This window comes from Nannobrachium achirus (assembly GCF_963921795.1).
Source record: "Nannobrachium achirus genome assembly, chromosome: 7".
Lineage (NCBI taxonomy): Eukaryota > Metazoa > Chordata > Actinopteri > Myctophiformes > Myctophidae > Nannobrachium > Nannobrachium achirus.
In genome coordinates, this window is record NC_137816.1 from 21,121,113 (window position 1) to 21,146,487 (window position 25,375).

General features: G+C 42.5%; 1 protein-coding gene across 2 annotated transcripts in view; it reads left to right on the forward strand.

Moving 5' to 3' along the window:
- The first annotated feature begins 8,189 nt into the window (after window positions 1–8,189).
- Window positions 8,190–25,375, forward strand: part of adamts18 (ADAM metallopeptidase with thrombospondin type 1 motif, 18) — a 78,121-nt gene continuing 60,935 nt past the window's right edge. Inside the window, exons 1-7 of one of the 2 annotated variants that reach the window (XM_080730670.1) lie at window positions 8,190–8,466; window positions 9,821–10,032; window positions 10,819–10,902; window positions 12,197–12,356; window positions 14,918–15,023; window positions 17,845–17,982; window positions 18,434–18,587. In XM_080730670.1, coding sequence (XP_080586796.1) covers window positions 8,406–8,466; window positions 9,821–10,032; window positions 10,819–10,902; window positions 12,197–12,356; window positions 14,918–15,023; window positions 17,845–17,982; window positions 18,434–18,587 — 915 coding nt within the window. In that variant the 5' untranslated portion in view covers window positions 8,190–8,405. The remainder of the gene's footprint in view (window positions 8,467–9,820; window positions 10,033–10,818; window positions 10,903–12,196; window positions 12,357–14,917; window positions 15,024–17,844; window positions 17,983–18,433; window positions 18,588–25,375) is intronic. The other variant, XM_080730671.1, reaches the window with a different exon arrangement.

Sequence of the window (25,375 nt, forward strand, 5' to 3'; positions counted from 1 at the left end):
ATATCTGACTATCAGCATGTCTGTGGATGAAGTTCTTTTATCTCATGAGGGTGTGAGGCAGCGTTGCCAAGTCTGCTTATTACAAGTGACTTAATTGGGTTTGTTTTTTCTGTAAAGTCGTGTGTAAATATTGCAGGTTGCAGTTGTTTGGGGGGGGGGGGGGGGGGGGGGGGGGGGGGACGCTGTCATAATACCGTACGTACATCTGCTATAGAAGTTGTACAACTTGTATGGGGGGGGGGGGGGGGGAGCAAAACATATCTTCAGATGGGGGTCCGTAGCCAAATACAAATGTATTTGGGGGTCCTTGGCATGAAGATGTTTGAGAAACACTGCTCTGAAACAACATTAGACAATAAAGTTTGAGCTTATCTTGGGCTTGTGTTCATGGACCTGGGTGCTAGTTTATGGGAGGAGCCACTGACAGTTCAACGCTGGTGGTAAAACACTGTAGTCAACCTCATCAGCAACACAGAATCTTATAGTTTTCATATACATATTACATATAATTACTGTTGATGATACCCTTACTGTATATAACTATTACATATAATTATTGTTGATACCTGGTACATATACATAACTACTACAGTATGTTCCTTGACTGTGACATATTGCAAATGATATTTACTCGTGTCTGGCTAGGCCTGCATCAAGTTGGGTGCAATCAAGTTTTGTACCCAGGTGTCCCACAAAGGGACACCTTGACCCTGATTGAGACATTAGTTTGGTTTGAAGACACTACTATTGGTGTAACACCTTACAATGGCCAGTCACATCTTTTAGAGCACGGGTCTTCAACAGGGGGTCAGAGTTACTACAGGGGGGCCGCCAAATCATTGTGTGATATGATCATGTTTTTTACATTAACCATTTGAACCCTATTAGCATCCCTATTCTGAGTGGAACATTAGCCAAAAATAGCAGATCTACAAGCTTACAATGCCTCCCATCTGAAAACTGACCAACATAAAAAATACACATTTTTAAAAGAGAAGTGTGCACATGGGCGCGTGCACGCATCCTGCTGGCTGAGCGCTGGGTCTTTGACATGGGATCAACTTTGACCAAAAAAATGCACAGACCTGGTTGGTTGTTGAAGTTGGACAAAATGTGGCCAAAATGTGTGACGTCTGACATCATAGATGTTTGACGTCATAGACCACATGAGACTGACACAATATGTCCCATACATGGGCATACCCAGATATGGGCTTAATATTGATGACATCAGGGATCTCCATATATGAGCATAAAAGGGACAAGGACGGAATTCATTTGCAAGCGTGACTATTGATGACATCAGGGATCTCCATATTTGGGCATGAACCGGGATTGTATGATGTCAGACAAGGACATAATTCATTTGCAACATCATTGTGATGTCAGAACAGGTCAGCTATAGAGCATCGCAGTTTAAGCCCCACCCCGTCTTCACTCTGGTGCCGGAAGCGTTTTCTTTTAAGCCTCTGAAAAAGCCACCCCGGCTTGTGAGGAATCATGATAATATTCATTTTTTTTAATGCAATGATTAATTAGAAAGCTGAAAAAAAGGGCAGGGTAGAAGATTGTGTACATCATCAAACTACACTCCCAATGCATTGCGAATGACACTTATTTCATGAAATATATCCCTTAAATCACGCTCAGGCCAGCATATAGCTGACATTTAATGATTTCCATCTCTGTGGACTGGACGCTCTTATCGCCATCTTTAAAATAGTGCATCATATTTGTAAAAGAAAGACACTCGCTCACGGTGTTCTGTTGAAGTGCAATAATCCGCCGGGCAGACCAGGGGCAGTAGCTATTTCCGTGGTAACCGCAAGATACACAAAAAAGAGAGAAGTTCCACCAATTATAGATGTTGATTTCACCGGATGTACATTTTTAGCAGAACTAAAGTGATTGAATACATACTTGGGGGTTCTACAGGAGCATATAGAACCATTTTACAACCACCAGCCAACTGGCAAGTGTTCATTGAATTGTTACGATTGTATGGCTGATAATGAAATCCCCAATGGGGGTAAATGAATGGGCAGTTTACTCCCGACTCCTCACTGCGATGCTCTATATCCTTCTCTGCTGAGCTGGGATGAGGTGTCACACACTGTGACTGTCACAGTACGACACACGCACAGGATCTGGAGGTTTTTTTATAAATAAACACAATTTTAATTTCATCAATAATTTGCTTTGGAAATGTAAGCATTTAATAAACATATTCTTCAAAAAATATATATAATTTGCGAGGTGTGCAACATGTTCTCAAAACAAAATGATAATGTATCATCTGATGGTTTGAAACTTGTGGCACACCCAATCTTTGATTTCTTCAATGCTTTTGCTTCTGTAGTGGACTTTCTTGTGAGTCTTCTTTTGCCGGCATAAAAGGTTAAAAATGTCCTTCAAATAATGACCTATATCAGACGAGGGACAAATGCCACTTTTTGACGCCTTTGGTGTGAGATCAGGCTGCAAAGGACACTTTACCCCCATCTTTCCCTGTTTGCCACTGTTTGTTGAGATAGCCTGTTGAGCAACTTGGCCTCTGTACAATAACACTCACAGAAGCAAAAGGGAGAGTGTGGTGAATAGAAATGAACACCTCATTTGACCCTGTGTGGAGTGAAGTTATGTATTGAAGTCCGGCTCCATTCAAGGTTGAGTGCATGTTCTTTTCATTGCGTGGCTCTGTAAGAGGCTAGCTGTCTATGAGAGGGGCTGTGTGTGTGTGTGTGTGTGTGTGTGTGTGTGTGTGTGTGTGTGTGTGTGTGTGTGTGTGTGTGTGTGTGGTGTGTGGTGTGTGTGTGTGTGTGTCTGTCTGTCTGTCTGTCTGTCTGTCTGTCTATCTGTCTGTCTGTCTGTCTGTCTGTCTGTCTGTCTGTCTGTCTTTCTATCTGTGTGTTTGGAGCTAATCTTGCAAGCCCCTGGACCAGTGTGCACCCCCACTATTTTTCAGTCCGCATATACGGTATTTTATACTTTTTGAAATATTTAACTTAAAACATTTATAATGAAAGTCAATCAATCAATCAATCAATCAATCAATCAATGTGAAGTGTTCACATTAGCAATAGAATACATGTTTCAGGAGCATCTTCCTGAGGTCTTCTATAGGATATTTCATAAAAGCACAGGTTAAAGCCTCAATATGCAATGTCTTTGACTGGATGGCAGTATGTAGAACAGCAAGAAAATATAATTAGAATGTGAATACCTTTGTGTTTTGTGTGTGTGCGTGTGTGTGTGTCGGGGAGGGGGGGGGGGGGGTCTCCTATCACACTGATTCATAAATTGCAGATTAGGACTAACCCTAACAAACATTTTAGGTTGTTAATTTAGCTTTTGATCCGTGCATGCAGGAAGGGACACGATATTTATCTACCCCCACTTTGCCTCTTCAGTGAACGGGCAACAGGCGGTTCACAAGTTCACACAACCCTCCGCTGGCTTCCCACCTGCCAACGAATGCTGCCAACTGTGTTTATCCCGGATCAGACTTCAAAAACATGCTGTACCTGATATTTATAATATTCATGGGCAGAGGGCTTGTCTGTGGCATGGGCCTCAGATACAAACCATGTTATTCTCAACTCAAGATTATTCTCAACTCGGGATTTGCGGTTCAGCTTTATTGTCCCAGTAGAAATGAGGTTTGCATGCATGCCACAGTTATGCCAAAACAGTGCATGGTCACATCCTTAAATACATAAATAAACATAGAAATACAAATCAGACAGGACTACACGATCTCCTTGAAAAGAACATCCGACCAGTTCTATTGCAAAAGAAATAGACCATGTGCAGAAACAACAGGTCATAGACCATGCTAAATGTACAATATGTCCAAATAGGATGCGGTGCTTATCTGATGGCATTCAGCAGACCAGTGGCTGCTGGGACAAGATGTGAGGATTCCATGAGAAAATGACATTAGAGCAAATGGTCAGGGAGCATGCAATGGTTCTGATCCATTCATGAATGGATGGATGGATGGATGGATACACTTTGATCATCAGTCTGTTACTTCCATTCAACAAACAGCCTGGCCCACAGACTTTCTGTCTGTCTGTCTGTCTGTCTGTCTGTCTGTGAGTCGTGCGGTCTGTCTGACTGTAAGTCGTTCCGTTCCGTCTCTGTCTCATCTCCTAAGACTATGAGACATGTGTCCTTAGGAACTAAGGATAAGAGACAACTTCAGACAAGTGTCCTCATGTCCCATTAGAGTATAGGATTCATGTTTAAAACATTTGATTGAATCAAATTTTAGTGATTACTTTCAGCACTGAATTTGTTTTCATGAGGTGTTCCTTTAATTTGCCAAAAACAGCAACCTTATGATTATAATTAGATTAACTTTTTATGACTCAACGACCATTAAAAGTCATTCATCACTTGCATGTCTGTCAAACCAACAAACCGTCCATCAGCCTCCTTTAAATGCTTGCTACCGCAGGGTTTGTGTTGCCAAGTCTGCTTATTATAAGCCACTTTGGTCTGTAAATATTGGTAGTTGCGGGTTGTGTTTTTTTCTTTTCTTTGTTTCTTCTTTGTTTATCCACCTGTTTCCACAAGACTTAACTGTAGCATTATTTGTGGGACACATCCGGTTAACAGCAGCTCACGTCGCGTCGCAGATGCAACCGCTGTGAGCTTGTAGATCAAACTCGGCTTAAACGCCGGAAATGCCGCACAGCTTCTGCGCAATGCACGATGGGACGTTAGAAACTCGTGGATATAGTGTGTAGTTGCGTATTTGGGCTTGCTTCCTATTGTTGTTCAAACCATTGGTTCTCAAACCTTTTCATGTCAAGGACCTCTAAAATATTATGTATTTGTCTCCGGACCCCTATCTGAAAAGTATTTTGTGCCAGAGAACCCCACACTAGATTTGGCTCGTTAAATTGTTTCCAAAAAATTCCAAAATAGCCCATAGGTTTTCAAGTGTTGAAACTGATGCTGTGTCATTTCGATGATTTTGGGCTTGTTTCCGACTTTCTGTGTCCTCTCCGCTTGTTTCTCTAAAGAATGTGGCAACACTGGGTTTGGGTTGTAAGTAATAGGTGGGGTTGTGTTGGGGTGGATTCTGACATGAACTGTGCGCTGGTCCTTTTGGTTAGGGGCAGGGAGGAATGCTGCCTCAGCAACCAGCAGTCTCTCAGGGCTTGTTGCAGGGAAGTGGACTGCTATGAATGGGTACCAGTGGTGGAAAGAAACAACATATACACTATGTATTCAATTCAATTCATACTTTTACTGTACGTATTGTACTTTTTACTCCACTATAATTTGAAAACTTTAGTTAGTTTGTAGATTTTGAATATTATTACAAAACTATATTAGCCACATCAACGCTACTTTGGCTAACTGAAAATAGACGATCTACGAGCTAGGACATACGATACAGATACAAATATCTGTCATAGATATCTTTTTATCTGTATCTTGCCATCCACTTGAATGGAGACAGATATTTTGTATCTGTTTATCTGGCCCAGTGGTAATGGGCCTTTAGTCCACTTCTTTCCTGGGTGCTGATGTGTTCCTGCTAACAACAACAGGTTTAAGGCAGTCGTGGTGACAGATTCTGCTGTTAACAGAATCTGTCTTTCTTGAAAGATTAGGAATTAACACTGACGGCGATCGTGACTTGAGAGTGGAGAGTGGTTTGCCGCTTGTCAAACTTGTCTTGTTGTTCATGTCCTTATTGCGACCGGAGGTCGCACTTACTACAGAAAGCTGCTCGAGGTGTCCGTCTGTCCGTCACACACGTCACACGTCACACGTCACACTTTTGCCCTGCTCATATCTACGCAACCGTTGCCCCGATCCATGCCAGATTTTGCACACACACTCCTTACCTGCCAAACTACAACCTCCAAGGACCCCCGGAGCTCCAGGGACCCCCAGCTCCCTGGGGGACCCCCAAGTGTAAAAAATGAGCACATGTGCAAAAATTACCAAATGACCACCCCAACGGAGCTGCTCACGGGGAATTCCTGGGGACCACCCACTCCTGGTGCTCCAGAACGGATGCCCCCAGTGGAGGACCCCCTGCCACTGCAGCTCACATAAAATGCCGTAACTCTGGCTAGGAGCGTCCGGGAGAGCCGGGGCCAGTACCTATTCGTCCGCCAAGGCAACACGGACACCCCACCCCTCATTTCTCACATGGCCCTCTTCTAGCGCCACCTACAGGCCGATTTTTAAAACACATTTTTGGCCACTGCTCCTACAGTTTTGGCCCTCAAATCACGAAAATCACTACACAGTATGTCTACACTCATCTCATCAACATGGATCAGGAAGTTTTTGGAAGAAAAAATGTTTGCCCTATTTGTGGAGATAAGTGACCTACGGTCGCTTATCTCCCGATTAGGGAGTCTTACTGGTTTTGTATATGGGAATGTGTCGGGGGATTATGTTGTGGCATTTGATGTGTGGTGTTGTGTCATATGGTGTTCATTTGGTGATTCATGTTGATTGCGACCGTAGGTCGCACTTACTATCAAAACCTGCACAAACTGTGAGTGAGTCAGTCTGTCTGTCTGTCCGTCTGTCTGTCACACCTCACACGTCACACTATTGCCCTGCTCATATCTCCGCAACCGTTGCCCCGATCCATGCCAAGTTTTGCACACACGCTCCTTGGCTGCCAAACTACAACCTCCAAGGACCCCCGGAGCTCCAGGGACCCAGGTCCCAGGTCCCTGGGACCCTCAGATGTAAAAAATGACCAAATGTGCAAAAATGACCAAATGACCACCCCAACGGGGCTGCTCACGGGGAATTCCCGGTGACCACCCGACTCCTGGTGCTCCAGAACGGATGCAAAAGTGGTGGCGCCCCCAGTGGAGGACCCCCTCCACTGCAGCTCACATAAAATGCCGTAACTCGGGCTAGGAGGGTCCGGGAGAGCCGGGGCCGGTACCTATTCGTCCGCCAAGGCAACGCGGACACCCCACCCCTCATTTCTCACATGGCCCTCTTCTAGCGCCACCATGAGGCCGATTTTTAAAACACATTTTTGGACACTGCTCCTACAGTTTTTGCCCTAAAATCACGCAAATCGCTACACAGTATGTCTACACTCATCCCATCACCATGAATCTGTCCCATATAGCGCCACCTTCAGGCCGATTTTTAAAAACACATTTTTGGACACTGCTCCTACAGATTTTGCCCTAAAATCACGAAAATCACTACACAGCATGTCTACACTCATGTCATCAACATGGATCAGGAAGATTTTGGAAAAACAAATTTTTGCCCTATTTGTGCTCCCGATTAGGGAGTCTTACTGGTATACTGTAGTTTATGTGCTTTGGCGTAACACTGAGAATGTGAGGAAGTGGTGAACAGTAAGTTAGTACAATTCACAAGTATTTGTAAAAGCAAGTACTCCAGTACTTTAACTCAAGTATAAATTTGAGTATATACATTGATTCAAGTACTGGAGTTGGGTACTTTGTCCACCACTGCTGCGAAGTCTGTTTTTTTCTGATCATTCATCTCCCTTTCCCTTTCCCTTTGATAACGAGTTGGTTCATGTGGTCATGTTGTGTGCAGTTGCCACAATAAAAGAGTACATTGGGTGAACAATCATTGGCATGGCTTGTGTTCTTCATATCATAATGAGCAAAGCTCGGGTCATTGATATACTATATAAACAAAGATGGCTGCCAATATTTGTTATTTTTGATGCCGCTGGCTCTCTGCTCGCGCTGACGGTGACGGCAAGTTGCCGCCTGTCCGTGTCCTGTGTGAAGGATCTTACTGTGTACTTAGTTCATTTACGTTAAACCAAAAGAGACTGACGGGGCTGTTGTACAAATGACAGGTGGATTTTGATAGATGCGTGATTTGGGTCTTTGAAATGTTCAATAAGTTATTATATTCATATACAGTCAAAACACAGTTACAAAGTGCTTTAGAGCTCTTATTATGTAATTTTGTGTGCGTGAATACATTTTTATTTTGTCCAAAAGAGTCACGTGTTCCAACGGATCACAACAAGAGTCACAAGCTCTTGTTAATGCTTGCTTGTCTGTGTGTGTTTTGTCTGTGTGTCTGTGTCTGTGTGTGTGTGTGTGTGTTGTGCGTGCGTGCGTGCGTGCGTGCGCTCAGCGCGTGCGTGCGTGCGTGTGTGTGTGTGTGTGTGTACTTTTTGCAGTCAGGTCTGATTCGCGTGTCAGATGAGGAAGTACTTCATCGCTTCCGCTGTCCCACCGCCTGGCCGCTCAGCACAACTACAGCGCCCCCGGTGGTCATCACCCGCACGTGGTCTACAAGCGCTCCGCTGAACACGCGGTCCACGGTGGACCTGGCAATCCGTCCCTGCACAGCGCGGTCAAACCTGGCAACCCCTATCTGCAATCAGCATCATCACCAGCGTCACCATGACTACCAACACGGAAAGCTGCAGAGGCAACACTTCTGTGGTCGCCGCAAGCAATGTATGTAAGGGACCCTTCTTACTTTGTACTTAATAATGTACTTAAAACAATGTATGTAAGGGACCCTTCTTACTTTGTACTTAATAATGTACTTAAAACAATGTATGTAAGGGACCCTTCTTACTTTGTACTTAATAATGTACTTAAAACAATGTATGTAAGGGACCCTTCTTACTTTGTACTTAATAATGTACTTAAAACAATGTATGTAAGGGACCCTTCTTACTTTGTACTTAATAATGTACTTAAAACAATGTATGTAAGGGACCCTTCTTACTTTGTACTTAATAATGTACTTAAAACAATGTATGGTTAGGGACCCTTCTTACTTTGTACTTAATAATGTACTTAAAACAATGTATGGTTAGGGACCCTTCTTACTTTGTACTTAATAATGTACTTAAAACAATGTATGTAAGGGACCCCTTCTTACTTTGTACTTAATAATGTACTTAAAACAATGTATGTAAGGGACCCTTCTTACTTTGTACTTAATAATGTACTTAAAACAATGTATGTAAGGGACCCTTCTTACTTTGTACTTAATAATGTACTTAAAACAATGTATGGTTAGGGACCCTTCTTACTTTGTACTTAATAATGTACTTAAAACAATGTATGTAAGGGACCCTTCTTACTTTGTACTTAATAATGTACTTAAAACAATGTATGTAAGGGACCCTTCTTACTTTGTACTTAATAATGTACTTAAAACAATGTATGTAAGGGACCCTTCTTACTTTGTTCTTAATAATGTACTTAAAACAATGTATGTAAGGGACCCTTCTTACTTTGTTCTTAATAATGTACTTAAAACAATGTATGGTTAGGGACCCTTCTACTTTGTACTGATTACTGAATAATGTACTTGTGACTTGCATGGTGTTGCTGTTGTTGAAGGTAATTTTGTTGTAAATAATGCAGGCCATTATCTAGGTGCTAGACGGCAGCATGATACTGTCAGGAGCTTTATTGCCATGAGAAAACACATGTTCACAGTGTCAAATGAAGTACAATCACAAATTGTAAAACGGAGCCTTGTTACATTACAATTTATAAAAACTAGCTTACAAAACCATGAAAGTGCTGTTTGCTGAAATACCCCTCTCTCTCTCTCTCTCTCTCTCTCTCTCTCTCTCTCTCTCTCTCTCTCCCTCTCTCCCTCTCTCTCTCTCTCCCCCTCTGCTCTTTGCCATGCTGTCATGTCAGTCTTGGCGTCACAGGCCGTTACACGCCGTAGACTTTCATCACTTTCTGTGTGACCTTGAACGCGACAGGACATCCATCCATCCGCTGCTAAAATATGTTTGTCTTGCACCCGTTCCCCCCCCCCCCCCCCCCCCCCCCCCCCCGCACAGATGCTCCCAAACCTCCTCCCACCGGCGACGATCGCTTCGTCATGCCTGACGAGTTTGAGACAGAAGGAGCGGGCAGGGCCCGGCGGTCGCCCATCAACTCCAACCGGGTGGGCGGGCTGAACGTGGAGACGCTGGTGGTGGCGGACAGGAAGATGGTTGAGAAGCATGGCAGGGACAACGTCACCACCTACATCCTTACTGTCATGAACATGGTGAGACCACTAGCATTGGCGTCAGTGCAGCAAAAGCTAAGGTATGGCAACATGACTGGTATCTGAAGGCGCGCTTGCAAGACACCAGTCATATTGCCATACCTTAGCAACAGGCAAGATGAATGCATACAAACACGCACGCACACACACAGTGCTGGCAAGTAACTAAGTAAATTTAATTAAAGGGGAGAACGACCCATTTTCAACATTGAACTATGTCATTAATATACCTATGAGTTGTTATGTGGAAATAAGAAAAAAGTCCCCCCCCCCCTCTTCTGTGTTGCCTAGAACTGGAGGATTGATTTTGGGGTTTGCCTTGCCAAGTACTTTGCAATACAAACCCCCAAATCAATTCTCCAGTTCTAGGCAACACAGAGGTACTTGTACTGAAAATGTTATACTTTTACTTTTACTCCAGTACAATTATTAGAAAACTTGAGTTACTAGTTACTTTGCAGATTTGGATAATTATTTAAAAAAAAAAATACATTAACCACTTCAGCCCTATTTAAACTTTGGCCAAATCGAAAAAAGACATTCACAGATTGTAGATATGCTATTTTCAAAAATACTTTTATACATTGCATTCATTTGAAACCTGTGAAATGGGACATTCTAAGCACTTTTACTTTTGGTACTAAGAATATTTTGATGCCAATACTTTAGTACTTTTACTCAAGTAAATTTAGAATTCTGGACTTTTACTTGCATCAGAGTATTCCTACGTCGCAGTATTGATACTTTTACTCAAGTAAAAAGTGGGTACTTCTTCCACCACTGCAGGTATCCAGTCTGTTCAAAGACGGCACCATTGGGACGGACATCAACATTGTGGTGGTCAGCCTGTTGCTGTTGGACCAGGAGCCGGTGAGTTTGATGACGTCTTCTTTTCTCTGTCTTGTTGAGCAGCACCTGGCTGTTTCTATAAGAGTGGCAGCGTTGCCAGGTTTTGTAAGAAACAAGCAAGGGTTTTTAGAGCAGTTGTTGTCAAACATTTATCATTGTCAAGGACCCCCAAATAAATATGTTTTTGGGCCACGGATCTGCATGTGAAAATATTTTGTGACTGGGGACCCTTTTTGTGTTGTAAAATGTTTCAAAAACCTTAAAAAAAAAAAAAAAGAATTAAAGTGGTTACATTCCCCAAAAATAAAATAAAAACCTAACCCGTAACAACCTATATTTATAAGCGACTTTGCCGGAAAACAAGCCCCAAAGTCGCTTGTAACAAGTGGACATGGGCAAGGCTACATTGAAGAGTGTTTCTACGGCCGCGTGTCCACCAAAGTGTTTATATTTCCCCAGCTGAAAGTGCAAGACATTCTTCTTAAAGCGCTCATGTGGGAGCGCTTTGAGGGGGGAGCGGTTTCTCAATGATGACAGTGAGGAGTGCAGCCGTCTGCCCAAAGCAGAACATTTTTCAACTCTCGGCGACCAGATTTTTCAAGAGAAACAAAGCGGTCGGGTTTATGAAAACAAACCCAAAAGAAGCAACCAGGCCACATGAGCACACACACGACTGTTTGAAAATAGCCAATCTACAAGCTCCCAATAACGTGACATGCTGCAACGCAAAGAAATCTTGAAAGAAATGTGAACAATTTGGAATTTTGGTAATGGCAAACGTACATAGTTCAGGGCTGAATAGACACTCAGCGGCAAGTTACAAACAGTTTAGTGGCTTTGTGGTTAGACTGGCCGCCCTGAGACTTGGAGGCTGGGGGTTTAATCCCCTGGTCGGTTCATACCACAAACTAGCATCATGTCCAGGGGGTGTAGGCTACTTGTACATCATGTGACAAACTAGCATAGCTCATAGCACGTTACTTTGTGCAGCGCTATGAGCTTTTGCTGTCAGGGGGTCTTTGGAACTAAATATTTTGAGATGACGGTTGGTGGCCAAATACAAATATTTTTTGGGGTCCATGACAAAGTTTGAGCACCACTCATATACCAGTAGCAATATATAGTTTTTTTTCCCGAAAACCGAAGGATTTAGAAGACATTTGTAGAATCGGCCTCAGGTCTTAATGGGTTGCCCTTAACCTGTCTCTTTTGTGTGTGTGTGTGTGTGTGTGTGTGTGTGTGTGTGTGTGTGTGTGTGTGTGTGTGTGTGTGTGTGTGTGTGTGTGTGTGCGTGCGCGTGCATATGTGTGTACAGCTGGGTCTGAACATCAACCACCATGCGGACCAGTCCCTGAACAGCTTCTGCCAGTGGCAGAGCGGCCTGGTGGGGAAGGGAGGGAAACGCCACGACCACGCTGTTCTGCTGACCGGACTGGACATCTGTTCCTGGAAGAACGAGCCCTGTGACACCCTGGGTACTGTGTGTGCGACTGTGCGTGTGCGTGCGTGCGTGCGCGTGTGTATGTGTGCACACGTGCGTGTGTGTGTGTGCACGCGCGTGCGTGTGTGCGCGTGCGTGCGATGTCATTAGGCCATTGTAGCCCGACCATCGATAAAGGACAAGCAGTGTAAAGCCATATGGCTACAGGAGCAGCAGATACTTGGAACATTTGGCTGAGAACGTGACCTTTAGCTACCTTTATACTATAGTATTCAGACATGATGCAGTTGTACACATGGTTTCATGTAGGAGGTAGAAGAGGTCTTACGGGGGTCAGTGGGAGAGGAATTGGCCGCAAGGGTTCCACTTTGATGGCGAAATTCCATGTTATGTGAATGGTTTTGCACCACCATGCAAATGGCGAATAAGCAATATGTGGTTGTCAGGTAAAAACCTTCTTCTCCATATACCGGTATAAATGTTGTATTTTTTATTTTATTTTTATTTTATTTTATTTTTTTTGGGGGGGAGGGGGGCGTTAATGCACGCCTTACTTCATCATGCTATAGTCTCACACAAGAAGCCAAAACGGTAGATCTACAAGCTCAAAGCATGCCACGAAGCCACACGTTTTGAGCTTGTAGATCTGCTATTTTGAATAATAAAATAAAAGTAACAATTTTGGACTAGGGTATTAACGAAAAAGTCGACAAGTCGACTCAGTCGACATCATAGTCGACTGTATAGTTGTGGTATAGTGTGGACAGACAGACAGACAGACAGCCTGGAGGCAGGGGGTCTCATTGCCACCATGCACATCACAAACAGTCCAATCTGTCCTCTGTGGGTTTTCATATTAACACCGTTTACAGCATGCAGGGGATTCTGAGGTAGCAGCTGGTACTGGTTGCATCTGTGTGTGTGTGTGTGTGTGTGTGTGTGTGTGTGTGTGTGTGTGTGTGTGTGTGTGTGTGTGTGTGTGTGTGTGTGTGTGTGTGTGTGTGTGTGTGTGTGTGTGTGTGTGCGCGTGCACGTGTGTGTGTGTGTGTGTGCACATATGACAGGCATAGTTGTTGTCGGCCAGATGCTCCCAGATGTCCCAAACCACAAGAATGTGTTTTGAGATGCAAGGAGGAAGAGAGAGAGAGAGAGAGAGAGAGAGAGAGGGAGAGAGAGAGAGAGAGAGAGAGAGAGAGTAAGAGAGTGTAAGGCCTTGATATTATGATATATTATGTTTTTGTATCAGTGTTACAGTCTCACCAATCTTTTATTTTATATTATGCTTTTTCTTTCTCTTTTTTTTTAACACGAGTGAGGGTTATTGTGAAGTACTCTTCCCCAAATGATTATGATATGTAATCAGAAAAGGTTCATTATTGTAAAATAAGAGGTCTATAGTAATATTTTAGCATAGTCACGGATGATAAACCCTGGATCTATCATAAAATACATGAACAAGCATTGCAGGCCTCTGTGTTTAGTGTAACAGTACATTGTGGAACAAACAGTAGCACATGGGGACATTGGATGAGATAAAAAGCCTAGCAATCAGTCTATGTCCTGTTTTCAGGCTTCAATACCTGTGTATGCCTTCAATACCTATCTATGTCTTGTGTGAAGGCTTTAATACTGTCTATTTCAGGGGTCGGCAATCAGATTTGGCCTCGGGCCAATTTTGTTCTAAGGCATTGAATGGCGGGCCAGGACATATAGGCCTAATGAAAGCCCAATTTAAGAAATTCGTCGTTAAACAATGTTACTGGAACTCCAAGACAGACTGCCTTACAATACATAGGCATCTGTGATAAAAAAAAAAAAATAATAAAATAAAAAGAATACAAGCACATTGCATACTGTAATATTAACAGGCTTAGATAACACAATGTCTTGTCGATGTGTTGAAGCATTGGGTTTAAAACCAAAATATCGCCAAACCGTCGCATTTGACCAGTTTTTTCCTCCATTGATTGTGCGTTGTCATCTTGTCTTGTGAGCACTCAGTAGCTTGAGGTAGCACCCAACAACAACAACAACCATCCTACCATATTGAAAATTCTACTTTGTAAAAAAGCAGCAACAGTCTGTGACAACAGCACTGTGCTGCGTTTTCTTGTTTGGCTCATCGATGTTCAGCCTACAGCGGGCTGAGCCACTGCATGCTGCTATGATAGGTCTGATGGGCTGTGCCTCCACCTGTGGATGATCCGTTGATTCTGAATCTGTTCACCCACTATTCAGTCAGTACTCTGTGTCCTGCAACTAAGAACCGGATCCCATCGTTCATTTAAAAGAGCCGTTCAAAAGAGCCAATTTGTTCGCGAACGTCCCATCTCTGCACTGCCTGCCTCCGGCTCCCGAGTCCCGTTGAACACAAGTGTTTCGAACGAAACACCTGTTTGTTACTCGTTTTGGCCCGTGGGCCGCCTATTGCCGACCCCTGGTCTATGTCTTGCGTTTAGGCTTCAATACCTGTCTATGTCCTGTGTGAAAGCTTCAATACCTGCCTATGTCTTCAATACCTCTATATGTCCTTTGTGCAGGCTTCAATACCTGTCTGCTGTATTTTTTTAATACCTGTCTGTGTCTTGTGTGCAGGCTTCGCTCCCATCAGTGGAATGTGCAGTAAATACAGGAGTTGTACCATCAACGAGGACACTGGTCTGGGCCTGGCCTTTACCATCGCCCATGAGTCTGGACACAAGTAGGTCAACCCCCTATAAGGTGTGATATTACCTTGGCCTGCTGTGAGAGCTATTGCGTTCCTAAAACAGCTACCAAATATGGCAACATGAAAACCATTGACATAACAATCTCATTTCAAGAATTATTCAAGAATTATTTCTTGAATTAGTTGGACTCTACAGGTGAAATAGAGATTGTTTCCAGACAAATCCCCATTCCAGACACATGACTTAACGACAACTACTGTTTTAAATTAAAGCAGCACTGTAACTAGTAAGCACAATTTGCAACTCTGGGTTTCTCGTACGTTGATTTAATGCAGGAATATGTTCCTGTGTTGGGGGGTGGGGGTAGGGGTCTCACCTCTGGGAATTCAGGGCCCCATGGCGATATATTATGCGGGACCCTCAATATTTGTTGAATGATAAAATCTATAAATAACGCTCCACTCGGGGTCCTCCCTAATAACTCTTCAGTCCCGGGAGCGTTAAATCTCATCTCTTTGAAGCTCCTATTTTACAACTTTATAAATCTGTATTGAGTGACGTAAATATGTCCCCATTTAAAATGATGAACACACATTGGGATAAGTATACTTCATCCTCTGTAATAATTCATGAGTGAATAACATATCGCTGTTGTCGGGTGGAAACCGTGTATGTCCAAAACCGTTTTTAACAATTTAAAATAGTGAAAATGGCCCATTTAGAAGCACACCTCAGGGGCATTGTTTGCTTGTAGAGCTGCTATTTTCACTAGTTTTGTGCAACAGTCTTACAGTATATGATGAGGCAGGGCTTTAATTTATAAAAAAAAAAAAAAAAAAAATGAAAATTTGAAACTTGGAGGTTTCTGCCAGACAGTGACGATATCGTCGCGGTCGGGTGGAAACCTCTTATAGAACTGTTTTTGAACATCCAGGTTTCCGCCCGACAGCAACAATATTTTGCCACGGGCCACACCATGCTATAGTTTGTATTTACATGTTTCCGTTGAGATAAGATTGATATTATATCTTTCTTTGTAGATTTTGATGTTATAGTAAGACTCCTCCAGCTGTGCTGGCTGGGGCCACTGCACAAACTAGAAGCAACTTGTACAAAACAATCTGTGATCTTTTGAAACTGTCTCAATGAGTTGAGTCAAATAAAGACAACAGGTGCCAGGGTAGCGCGCTCAGATGAACATAGCCTGCAGGCTAGAAGCTGTTAATCGCTGACAAATTGGAGTGGATGTAATTAGTTAACCCATTAGGACCTGAGGCTGACTCTAAAAATGTCTTCTTCAGACAAAGATTTAAGTACTAAATGTACTCTTCAAAAATATATACAGTATAAATTCAAAGGTTTGCACAAATGTTCACGCAGGGTATTAATGTAATCATCTGTTCCAGCAGTGCTGCTGGCTGTAGTGTAGTGTGCTGTGCACTGCTTCACAGAAAATGTCTCTGGGAAGGTCTGGCTTATTTGTCTGTCCACCGCTGACGTTTGTTCTGGTAGAGTTTAGCCTATGCATCAGGCTTTTCTGGTTCTGTTTGCACACTCTCACCATCAGTATTTACGTATAGTATAACCTGCGGTGGTAAAGGGACGGCCCTTTACCGTCCACACCGAGCAGAATAGGATCGAAAATTGCAACGATGATGATGTGATAATGTGTGTTAACATGTTGAAACGTGACCAACGGGTCGTTCACAAAGCACACTGTCACCGTCGGCGCAAACAGCATCAGAAATAATTATACTGTGTATATATTGGCAGCCACCTTTGTTTGTATAGTATTACAATGACCTGAGCTTTGCTCACAAGCCATGCCAACGATTGTAATGTTTCTTCACCCGAATTACTCTTTTATTGTGGCAACTGCACAGAACACAACCACATAAACCAACTCCATAACAATGGGGGAAAGGAAGGGGGGGGGGGGGGGGGTGATCAGAACAAACAGACATCACAGTGGTGTTATTCCAAATCACATCAACACCTTGTGCTGTTTACATTTCTGACTAATAATGTTTTAATCAATCAATCAATCACTCAATCAATCAATCAATCAATCAATCAATCAATCAATCAATCAATCACTCAATCAATCAATCAATCAATCAATCAATCAATCACCACATGAACACCATCGCACAACACCACCACCTCAATGCATTCCCATATTCAGATGATGACAAAGTCCTCCTCATTACTGTATGTTATGTTTCTCTTTATCTCTGTCCCTTTGTGTGTTCTTACTTCTACAGCCAGTGGTTCTCGAAGTGGGGTCCAGGGACCCCCAAGGCTCCTTATCCATATTTTATACATTGGCTATTCAAAAATAACAATACAAAATATATCTTTATTGCGACCGTAGGCCGCGTTTAGTATGAAAACCTGCAGATCACGTGCGTGCTACACGCCTCAGCCACATATATGGACATATTGTATCAGTCTCATGTGGTGTATGACGTCTGACATCATAGATGTCTGACGACATAGACCACATGGGACCGATACAATAAGGCATCTCCATATTTGGGAAAATATGGACACATTTTGCCCACATTTTGCCCAGCTTAAACAACCAACCGCGATGCGAGTCACACTTGAAAATGAATTCCGTCCTTGTCCCTTTTATGCCCATATATGGAGATTCCTGATGTCATCAATAAAGCCCACATCTAGGAACGCCAGCTTCTTGCCCTTAGAGCGTCTTACTGGTAGTATTAACGTTTGAGAACCACTGTTCTATGGTTATGAAATGACCCGTGACGTGAGGGGAACGCACAGGTGTGTTGTCGTCATTAAGTCCTGCTTGTGTCTTTGACTCCGTCCATGCTGTGTGTTGTGTAGCTTTGGGATGATCCATGACGGCGAGGGGAACCCGTGCCGTAAGACCGAGGGTAACATCATGTCTCCCACTCTGGCGGGAAGCAACGGTGTCTTCTCCTGGTCTCCCTGCAGCCGACAGTACCTCAACCGCTTCCTGGGGTCAGTCTGGCTGTCTCGCACACACACACACACACGCACGCACGCACGCACGCACGCACACACACACACACGCACACGCACACGCACACGCACACACACAGGCACATGCACACATAGACATTAAAGGGGGCTTGAGCCCCTGCCCTTTTATCCGTCTGTAAAAGGTGCCATCTCCAGACCACGAATGCAGTTTTCACATGGGGTTAAAGACATTGATTATGCTTAGTTAAGTGTGGTATCAAGCATCAAAAATAGCTCACAAAATAGCTCACAACACATCGCAGCGCGACGCGTTGTGAGCTTGGAGGTCTGCTATTTTCGATATTTTCACCAAAAGGCACTTTTAGCCATTTCAGCCCCTGCCTCTCTAACATTCTTCTCTGCACATCCCTGCACACACACACACACACACTCTGATGGCTGATGAGGGTATGTTTGTTGCGTTCTGCAGGACGGCCCAGGCGTCCTGCCTGGTGGACGAGCCCAAGCAGATCGGCCAGTACAAGTACCCAGAGCAGCTGCCTGGACAGCTGTACGACGCTCACACACAGTGCAAGTGGCAGTTTGGATCCAAAGCCAAACTCTGCAACCTGGATTTTGTCAAGGTCAGTTGCTTTTTGGGGACTTCACGTCTGCTATACTATTATAATTTCAAGCACCACCATAACTCTCAGGGGGTCCCTGGACTCCTCTAGAATAATATGTATGATTGAATAGCCAATCTACAAGCTCTCAATACGTCGCTTGTAGATAGGCTATTTTCGGTTATTATTTTAAGATTAGAGCAACCTAGCAATATGTTCAGAATGATCTTTCAAAAAATCCTTAAAAAATCTTTCATTTAAAAGCAAGTGTTAAGGCCTCAATGTGTATTCTGTGATTTCTTCACCTGATTGGCAGTATGTAGAACAATATCACTAAAACATCATCATTTTACTCATTATGTTAATTGTTTAGGAATCAGCATAATGTTTAACAACCCGCGCATTTGGACTTGGTCATACGAACATTTTCAGTCGTGAGATTTTATTTTGCTTTAATCCATGGAAACAGTCTTATAGCAGCTGAGAGCCTTTGGCAGCATTCCTCCTCAGTAACGTTCCTTCCTTTACGTCCCTCCCTTGTAGCCAACAAAACCCCTAAAGCTAATGGATAGAGTCCATTAATGAACCGGGGAATCGCTATTGTCTACGCCTAGCCACGTTCTTTAGCGCTAACGAGACAGCAGCGCAAAATTTGCATGGTCTCTGTAGGACAAACCTATTGGCTGGTCCCAACAGCCCACATTTAACCCTAGCATTAAAAGTATTCAACCTATAGTGAATGAAGGCCCCACAAAAGCCAAATGGCCTCCATATAAGCCTTTTATTATAGGTGCATTCAGTAAGATGCACATTCACATGTAAATCCTCCTGTAGATAGATTACCACGGGCTGTGCGCTGGGAAATAAGACACGGCCTCTACTTTTATAAGGAGGATTAGTACACATCACACACAGCCTGGCCTATTCACTGCTTTCTTAACCACACAGAGCCTAGTGCCCCTTATTCTGGGGAATGTCATAATAAGTGAACATTCTGCAAAAAAATAGGTGAACATTCTGTGAAAATATCAAATAGATATAGATCTTCAGACTCCACCTTAGCCCGTAGCACTTGGCCTTGTTATGGCGGCCATGCAGACTTAACTTTAGTTATTTGTTGTTTTTGTTACTTGCTTTGTTGCTTTTTTTTTCTTTCTCTCTCTCTTGACACAAGGTTATAATGTAATTTAGATACCATGATAGATAGATATAGTTTCAATGTCCAGATTATTATTTGTGATATTATATTGTTTAGCATGATGCTACATTCTTCGCTTACCTTTGATCATACTTTTACTGAGCCAGTCAAAATGTCGCATTCTGCCTGCCAGCTGCCACTGACTGACTCGAGCAAGCGATTGAGTTTGTTCTTGTTAGCGAAATAGAACGAAAACCTTGCGAACGCCACAACACCGATGTCTGTCAGACAGCTGCTTGGCATCAGCTGTCATTCAGTAGAATGTCATTCAAATCAATTCGGTATGCTTTATTGGCATGCATGTAAGATGAGCAAGAAGGATAATTCAATCATGAGAAAAAACAGGCCTGATTCAGCCAGAGCCTGATGCTATGATGCCAGTGGCGATATGTGTTGGTGAATTATGATTAATGCACACAACTATGTGTGTACAGTGGGCCTGCAGTTATGTCTTACACAATCGTACTGTCTGTATGCACTTTATGAGTTAACTTTACACCACTGATCATTTTGAGTTTGCAAATAAACGGGAAGGAAAACTGGCCAGGGGCCGGGCCCGGTACTTTATTTTATACTATTCATAAAATAAAATATGTAATAAATAAAAAAAGATCACAAAGAAGAACAAGATAATGACAGAATACTGTGGTGTGTGTGTGTGTGTGTGTGTGTGTGTGTGTGTGTGTGTGTGTGTGTGTGTGTGTGTGTGTGTGTGTGTGTGTGTGTGTGTGTGTGTGTGTGCGTGCGTGCGTGCGTGCGTGCGTGCGTGCGTGCGTGTTAACCGTTGCGTTTGACATTTTAAAGACAAAAAAATATATTTTTAATGACAAAGGCTAGACAATGTGCTTCCCTCTAGACATTTGGACGGTAAAATATATAATTCATGATATATTCCACAATTCCATTGATGGCAAAGGGAGACTCACTTTCAGCTTTACCCAGCTGTTTATGATGACCACTCAAGTTAAGTTTAAGTTTTGCTCACCTAGACCGAGGCCTGGGAGGAGAACCAACAGCCTCTGACCACTTAGCTATTAACTGGGATTAAGGTTTTAAACAGTCTGTGAGGTTTTGATGGGTAGAATGTTCTGACATTCATCCCGACTGGGCGAATGTGCTAGAGGTGGTCCATGTCATTTATCCTAACTTGGGCGAAGGTTGCAGGGGTGTTCCATGTCATTCAAGTGTGCCAGCAGATCGTGGTAGCATTGTAGCACTGTAGGGTTGGAAACCTTGTATATCCAAAACGACTACTTAACACTCGGGTGACTGAAAAAAAATCACTCCCACTCTGACTGCATTTATCAGTCAAATTGACAGGTAAATTCTCTCACTTTTGGCCCAGGAGAGCAACACCTCCTCCCCTGCTGCCAGCGGGGGTTCTATTGTCTTTCAAATGTGAATTAGCATTTCAATTGACCTCTCAAATGGGGCGTGCAAAAGGTGTGAAATTCTCTCCTTGCTTCTGGGAGGGGGAGGAATGGATGAGACCTGTCTTTATGACCGATAACTAACTGTCAGAGTGGTATAATGGTATATTATTTCATACTTAGGAAACGTTTCAGAAGGGGAAAAAAACGAGAACATATGTCTTGAGTATTTAGGTATTTAGGAGTATTTAGAAAAAGAGACCTTCACGGGGAGAGTTATTGCACTTTGCGATCTCAAAATTAGTCAAAATGACCTGTTACTTACCCATGTGTTAAAAAATGAAAAGATCCAATGGATCAATCTAGTTATTATTTACCATTTCATTGGTTAAATATTTTATACAAAAAAATAAACATGTAACTACATTCAGATCTACAATTGCACTGTGAAATGTTGTGAACCCCTAGATACCGCTATTAGGCTAGGCTATTTTGCTACTTTTGTGTGACTGTAGTATGACAAAGTAGGGAAATAAAAGTTGAAATACAGTATGGAGATACAAGGTTTCTGCCCAAAAACAATGTTAGATCTGATGTGAGAGCAGTGGTTAGTGATGGTTACAGTGTTAACATTGTAACGGTTCATTTTATGAAAGAACAGGAAGGAGGAAAACAGAGCAGTGAAGCTTAGTCTGGGGGGTTGCATCACAGAGGAAGAATGTTAATGTAAGTGTCTGTGCGTGCACCAGGCATTTGTGTGTGTGTGTGTGTGTGTGTGTGTGTGTGTGTGTGTGTGTGTGTGTGTGTGTGTGTGTGTGCGTGCGTGCGTGCGTGCGTGCGTGCGTGTGTGCACAGGGTTGAGGTCCAGGCATCACTGATTCAAATAGTAAAAGGACACGATGGCGAAGATGTTTTATAATGAAGTGTAAAAAATGATTTAACCAAATGTTTCTCTTTGATGAGGTGGAAACATTTGGTCAAATCATTCACACCTGATCACAGCCGTGTTGCAGTCCCTTATTGTCTGTGACTGTCTGTTTGAAGAAGAGGTGCGCGCACGACTCCAACCCGTTTCAACAATACTAAGCTTCTTACCGGGTGCACGGTCGGGAAACGTAACTTTACAAGAGATGTCTCAAATGAGAACACCAGCACTCCGGAATAGTCCTTAAAGGCTCTTTTTTATTTTACATTAAGGTCGGCAGGTAATGCTGCAAAGCAGCCAGCAAACAACGAACGCGTTTCGGCGTTACGCCTTCATCAGCGTTGTATACTGGGCAAGGGAAGTGTCACATTTTATAGTGTCCTAGGAGCGACAACTTCCTTCGTCCGAGTAGCGAGTCCCCACCAACATTGTACAATAACAATTCATAGCTCACAAGAAAACGTGATACACATATGAAAGAAAAATTCTAATACGTCTAAATACATTGAGTCTGAGTCTGTTCTAATATAGGGGTCTACATAATTAATTCAATATTCACACTTAGGTAGGGATCGTAACAGAGAGAGGCATGTGGTACTCGTAAATACACTTAATCAGGGCCATACAAAACTATATACATAATTAAATTACAAAAGTTCAGGAAAAAACGGTAGTATTTCATGTCAAAACCTAGTCCCATCGATTACTGCTGTGCTGTCTGGGGTAAACTAAAAAAAATCAAGAAGAAGTCATTCCACAAACTATAAATATTACAACGATAAAACAAAGATTGTCAGATATGAGGGATAAAGCATGCTAAAAAAGCAAAAAACAGATACATTTTTTGAAGGGAAGACAGGTCAAGACACATACCACAACTTGAAAACATAAGGTTAGGCTTTTTACGTGTTTAAAAGTTAAACGGTAAGTCTTATATACACTTTCTTCTCAATACTCTATTTAAGTCCATCCTCTCACAAGGTTGTCAAAAGCTACATTCTTAGACAAAGGGACAAAAATAGCCAAACCAGAATTAGAGAGTCCTCGTCACAATATATATAGAAAAAACAATTCAAGTTTAACCAGCCTGTAGGGCAAAATAGAAAACTCATAGTATATCGTAATTATTATTATTAGGCAGCAAGACATACAAATATCTATAATAGGCCATTATGAAGTCTACTCCTCGGGTCTTCATTCTTCTTTGCTTTTCCATAATGAGTAAGGCAAAAAGCCTGGATATTTGAGAGCTCACAAAGTTTCATATAAACATACAAGTAGTATATCATCACCAGACGAACCAGGAATGTTGTGATTCTTAGATGTCACCCCAAGTCTCTTCCAACCAGTCTCCATACTTCATTTATGCTTCGGTTCTTTCGAACCAGACTTGTCAAGGTTTGTTTTTGCTGTAGAAGGAGACCTGAGGTTCGAGTCTCGGTTGCACAGTGTTGAAGGTGTTGACTGTTTTAGCGTCGACGACGGCTCTAAATCCTCTATCGGTTGAGAAGCATCATTTGGAGACAGTAATCTCTTCGGATCAGGAGTAGTCGGTGACGTTGTGGTGCAGAACCACGCCGCGTCTGTGGCTTTGTCGATCGCCTGGTACATCATGGTGAAACTGCAGCAGCATACCATACCACGGGAGGTGCGTCGCTCGGGTAACAACATGTTTGAAGAAGAGGTGCGCGCACGACTCCAACCCGTTTCAACAATACTAAGCTTCTTACCGGGTGCACGGTCGGGAAACGTAACTTTACAAGAGATGTCTCAAATGAGAACACCAGCACTCCGGAATAGTCCTTAAAGGCTCTTTTTTATTTTACATTAAGGTCGGCAGGTAATGCTGCAAAGCAGCCAGCAAACAACGAACGCGTTTCGGCGTTACGCCTTCATCAGCGTTGTATACTGGGTAAGGGAAGTGTCACATTTTATAGTGTCCTAGGAGCGACAACTTCCTTCGTCCGAGTAGCGAGTCCCCACCAACATTGTACAATAACAATTCATTGCTCACAAGAAAACTTGATACACATATGAAAGAAAAATTCTAATACGTCTAAATACATTGAGTCTGAGTCTGTTCTAATATAGGGGTCTACATAATTAATTCAATATTCACACTTAGGTAGGGATCGTAACAGAGAGAGGCATGTGGTACTCGTAAATACACTTAATCAGGGCCATACAAAACTATATACATAATTAAATTACAAAAGTTCAGGAAAAAACGGTAGTATTTCATGTCAAAACCTAGTCCCATCGATTACTGCTGTGCTGTCTGGGGTAAACTAAAAAAAATCAAGAAGAAGTCATTCCACAAACTATAAATATTACAACGATAAAACAAAGATTGTCAGATATAAGGGATAAAGCATGCTAAAAAAAGCAAAAAACTGATACATTTTTTGAAGGGAAGACAGGTCAAGACACATACCACAACTTGAAAACATAAGGTTAGGCTTTTTACGTGTTTAAAAGTTAAACGGTAAGTCTTATACACTTTCTTCTCAATACTCTATTTAAGTCCATCCTCTCACAAGGTTGTCAAAAGCTACATTCTTAGACAAAGGGACAAAAATAGCCAAACCAGAATTAAACGTTTAAGAGTCCTCGTCACAATATCTATAGAAAAAACAATTCAAGTTTAACCAGAATGTAGGGCAAAATAGAAAACTCATAGTATATCGTAATTATTATTATTAGGCAGCAAGACATACAAATATCTATAATAGGCCATTATGAAGTCTACTCCTCGGGTCTTCATTCTTCTTTGCTTTTCCATAATGAGTAAGGCAAAAAGCCTGGATATTTGAGAGCTCACAAAGTTTCATATAAACATACAAGTAGTATATCATCACCAGACGAACCGTGGTATGGTATGCTGCTGCAGTTTCACAACAAAGAGAAGAAATATTAGTAAATAGTAAAAATAGTAAAAAGATTCACGGGCGCTGGGACCTTTTGGCCCCAAAAGTTCTCCTCTGCCTACAAAATGATGTCAGACTTAACAGCCCCATAGCAACCTGAATGACATCATTGAATTACACACCAAGTCAAGGACAACCTAGCCTCGGAAACCCAGACTTCTTTTGGTGATCGGAAGAAAAAGAAGTCTGGGCAAACCCCCCTATAACTGTGCTGGCTCATGACATTTTAATTGTATAAATAAATGTAGCCGTTCAGATATCTTATTTTACATCAGTATTGTTCATGTGAACTGGTTTGTTTAGGCTTATCCATTATAATGATAAAATCACTATGATTTATCAGTCGTTTTCCACCGCGGATCACTTCCTCATTTACTCAAAGTAGACAG